This window comes from Lycium barbarum, chromosome 9 (genome assembly GCF_019175385.1).
Source record: "Lycium barbarum isolate Lr01 chromosome 9, ASM1917538v2, whole genome shotgun sequence".
In the NCBI taxonomy this organism is placed as follows: Eukaryota; Viridiplantae; Streptophyta; class Magnoliopsida; order Solanales; family Solanaceae; genus Lycium; species Lycium barbarum.
Genome location: NC_083345.1, coordinates 101,747,049 through 101,751,514, shown reverse-complemented (window position 1 = coordinate 101,751,514; position 4,466 = coordinate 101,747,049). Strand labels below are relative to the sequence as shown.

General features: G+C 30.5%; 1 protein-coding gene across 1 annotated transcript; it reads left to right on the top strand.

The window, feature by feature from the left end:
- The first annotated feature begins 1,610 nt into the window (after positions 1–1,610).
- LOC132611302 (protein TIFY 5A-like) lies at positions 1,611–3,788 on the top strand. Its single transcript, XM_060325733.1, has 3 exons — positions 1,611–1,866; positions 2,650–2,743; positions 3,281–3,788. Exons 1-3 carry the CDS (start codon positions 1,811–1,813, stop codon positions 3,485–3,487), a joined length of 357 nt encoding a protein of 118 aa, XP_060181716.1. The 5' UTR covers positions 1,611–1,810; the 3' UTR covers positions 3,488–3,788.
- Positions 3,789–4,466: the final 678 nt, after the last annotated feature.

Below are 4,466 nucleotides of genomic sequence, written 5' to 3'. Positions count from 1 at the left end.
GACATCATCAAGTGATAGCGAACTGAATAATGCAGAAGAAACTGATGATGATGATGAAGACGAAGAGGTCGATGTTCAATCTGATAGGCAGAAAGCAAATTTAATAGCATTGATGCAAAGTCCGCTGCTAGAAAACCCAACTCCTGAAAGCCCTCCCGAAAGCCCAATGCAGTGGCATTCTGTTATTGTAAATAATGATGTATTATTTGGTTATTGCAATGAATTTTTTTGAACCTCTCGTATTAGATGAATTATTTTTGAATAGAATATTTTTATTTGTACATTCGAAAAAAAGTAATGTCTTGACTAAAAAATAAACACTTAAAACAAAACCTTATAAAATAAAAGACTTAAACCTAAACATAACAAGATTCAAACAAACAAAACATACTTCGAGACACTTTACAACCCCTGAAACGACAATCCAAACATTTAGGTAAACTTGATGTAAGCCGACATTATTGTCCGCACAAAAAAGATGTCAACTTCTATACAAAAATGTTAATATTTTGGAGTTTTGAAACATGACTAATCTTGCGTCAAAGTATGAAAAAAAAACGTGAATTTGAGAGCTTTAAATTGTGTGAAAAAAAAATACTACCCTTTGCGCACTAATTTAGTGCGCAAAGGTTAGTTCGGTCAATTTTTTTTTCTGAGTTATTTTGGTACCTTTAGTCACTTTTTGGGTCATTTAAGTTGGAGACCCATTTAAGTACTGTGTACTTCTTTCATTGCAATTTATTTGTTAGTACTTGACTGAGCAAAAGAAGTTTCGGAAGAAAGTAAAAAATTTGAAATTTGTGATTTAAAGCAAACTATGAATATTTGTGTGAGTATAAATTATTTCACAATTAAAGGTAAAATAAAAAATTAAAAGCTAAATTATTTTTAAATAAAAATAGATGACGTTCCCTTTTACACACAATGGGATTCGATTTTAATCTGATCTTTTCGATCCTCTTTCTATTATTACGGACCAACCTCAAACGAATACATAATTATTGAGACTTGACAAAAAGAAAATCTATAAATATTTGATTCTTTTTTCCACGTTTGTATTCTCTATAGTTTGGCAAAAATCTGCGAATGTAGTAACCCTTTAGAAGATTCCTTACAAGAACATTATATAGATTTTGACATGAATTTTATATAGCTTAAGTAATTAGCTAATATTTCCAATAAACTACGTGGTTGTGCCCATTCTAAAGGGCACTTTAAAAAGCTGAAAGATTTTGGAAATATCGAAATTAAGCGGGCTGATTACGTGCCAGGTTCTGCCAACCTTGTAATTCCTATAAAGAACTTTAACAAATATAAATAAGTAAACAATAAATTAAAAACAAATTAGAAAAGGTCGTGAGCCGACTGATACACGTGGATGATGGAACACTTTAATCGCAAAAATAACAACAGAATAATTAAAGTTGGCAATGTATTAGTGTACAGGAGGGGAAATCATGAGAAATAAAAAGAAGAAAAAACTCATTGATCACGTGTAATTAGCTGGGTTTGTATATTAGGGTAGGCCATTTTTTCAGCACATGTTCTTTTACACCTTTTATTAAATGGAAGTGTGAGATTCGTGTTTGAAGCGTCTAGTTTTATCAACTCCGTACTATATTAAATCGCCACCACAAGCTCCACCAAGATAACCATCTAATTAAACTATTAAACTACGAAATACTATAGTATATATTCGAATACCTTTCTTCTTCAATTAATTCTTCAAACTTCAATATTCATTCCACCTTAATTTTGATTTATATGTAGTAGTGTCTCTGGCTAATAAATTAGTTGAAGAATTATTAAGATGAGAAAAAAGTGTAACTTGGAGCTCAGGCTTGTCCCTCCTGCTTGTGTTACAATGTAAGTACTCTCTTTCTTTCTATTCTCCTTTTCTGCCTCTACGGGAGTCTGTGCACAAAATATCCCAAGTTAGCACACTTCGGGAAAGTCCAAAGTTATTTTCCCATTTCAAATGATAGCTAGCAATGATATTTATGGAAATACATACGACAGATATATAGTTTCTCATCTGATTTTATGTGAAGGTGTTATTGTTTGAAGAGTCAAATAATACTTTGTTCTTATAATTTTCTCAAACTTTTTTAAAAGCATTTTGAATCGTTATCTATGTTGACTTGTACTCCCTTTGTTCTAATTTATCTGAATGTGTTTGGCTGGTCGTGAAGTTTAAGAAAAAAAGAAAGATTTTTGGAACTTATAGTCTAAAACAAAGGTGAGAAATTTCTATAACTATAAATGATTTCATTAAAGTTTAATAGAAGTTTAAAATCAAATTGATACTAAATATAGAAATATGTCATTTTTATTAGAACTGATTAAAAAGAAAAGAGTGTCACATAAATTGCGCGAATGAAGTAATACTTTTTGTGTAATTTTCAAATACATAAATTTTATTTTTAAGAAATTAAAAAATATATCTAGATCAAAACTCATAGTCAAAATTAAGTATTTTTTACCTTCGAACTCTGAACCCTTTCTCATTAATTGGAACAGATGGAGCATATAAGGTCAAGATGTATAGTAATTAAAATGCGAATCTCGATGGACTAGTCTAGTTTCTAAATATTCTTATATGGGAGTATTTCACATTTGTTTCTCCTTTAATTTTTCTTCTATATATAGGGGGGATAAAGAAAGCATAGATCAAGAGAAGCAGCAGCAGCTAACCATATTCTATGATGGCAAAGTTGTGGTTTCTGATGCTACTGAGCTTCAGGTATACTCTTTTTTGCACCTTTAATTTGGTCATTCTATTCTGAATTCGAATGTGTGGTTTAATTTGTTGGGTCGTACTCGTACCCTATTGGCTGAATTGCAATTGGGAAGTGTACAATTTTGTCTTCTCGTTTAAGATGCAAATTCTTGGTATTTTAGTGGAAGGTAGTCTAATTTGATAATGAATATTGAACTGAAAATTCATGGGAATTCTTATAAAAAATACACAATTTGGACCCAAGAGAGGGAGGCAGGCTGCCCTTTCCACAAAAAGATACAGTAAATTGTTTTCCTATTTCTCATCAAGTATGGCAATACTAAAAAATCATATCTAGTAACTTTGAGATGAGACGGGTAAATAGCTACTTGTTACAAAAGTAGAGTGTCCTAGCGTAAAAACTTTTTTATATTGTCATGTCCATCTTATAAATCATGTATGCAGACATCCACAGTTCTAGAATTATGACCTTTCTCTTTTTCTGTATAGCAAATGAGTAGTTTTATTATAATCTCTAATATTTTTTGTCATGGTATACAGGCTAGAGCTATAATACATCTTGCAAGTAGAGAAGCAAAGGGGAACATAAAGACGCCATCTTCACATTCGGAGACACCATCACCATTATTACAATCTCCATCACCATTATTACAATCTCCAACAGGTCTTTCCATGAAGAGATCTCTGCAAAAATTTCTACAAAAGAGAAAAAATAGAGCTGAAGCAATTTCTCCGTATCATCACTAGCTATTAATAATACTAAGTTTGGTGATCTTTTATTTATTTTTTCGTTACTTCTTTTTTCCCTTCTTCTAGTGGGGTTTTCTGATGAAGAAACAGAATCTTTTTTTTTTTATGTCATTACCAATGACATGGCCAGAGATATGTAATTATATTTTATGTTTCAATTTATATGATGTTTTTCACTTATTGATAGTTAATTATGATTTATTTTTAAAGTTAAATTGGGATAAATCAATTGATCAATATTTTAAAATTTAAAATTTAGATATATAGTTAAAAATATATGAAAAGCAATATAAGTTGTCAATATGATGAAAAATATATTGCATTTTAAAATGTTGATAAAAATTCACATAGTTTGAATCTTAAGAAACTAAAATTATCACATAAATTTGAAAGAATAGAGTAATAAGATGGATGAATGAGCCAATATTTCGCTAATGTTTGTTTTTTCTTTCTTTTGTTTTAGTATTCCTTAACTTGTTGAGCATCGAATTGCTTCTTTCTGCTTGATTTTCTACAAGAAATGTGCTAGAGTAGCTCGAAAACAAGATAGCCACAAAAAAGAGAGAGAGAGAGAGAGATGGCATTTGCGAGAATCAGAGAGGCATCTATCATTTGAATTCAGGTAGAAATCATAATACCTCTGATAGATGGTTGTACTATGACTTATGATCTTTTACAAAATAAAAATAAATGAATTCTGTCTTGTGTGGCTTGCTGGTTATATGCAAAGGAGTTGGGTTTACCTGTGCACACCTAAATAACAACTGCGCGTTCCCTTGTCATAAAAAATATTAAACAAAATTATGATCTTGTTGAAGTTTTTGCGTGAGTTCTTCCTAACACGTAAACATGTCGTTAATGTTAACCTTGATCAACACATCAAAAATGTGTCTGTCTATAGAAGACAAATTTTAAAAATTAAATTGTGTTACTTAATGCCTTCTCCAATTTTTTGTTGTTGATCTGATTGTCTTAA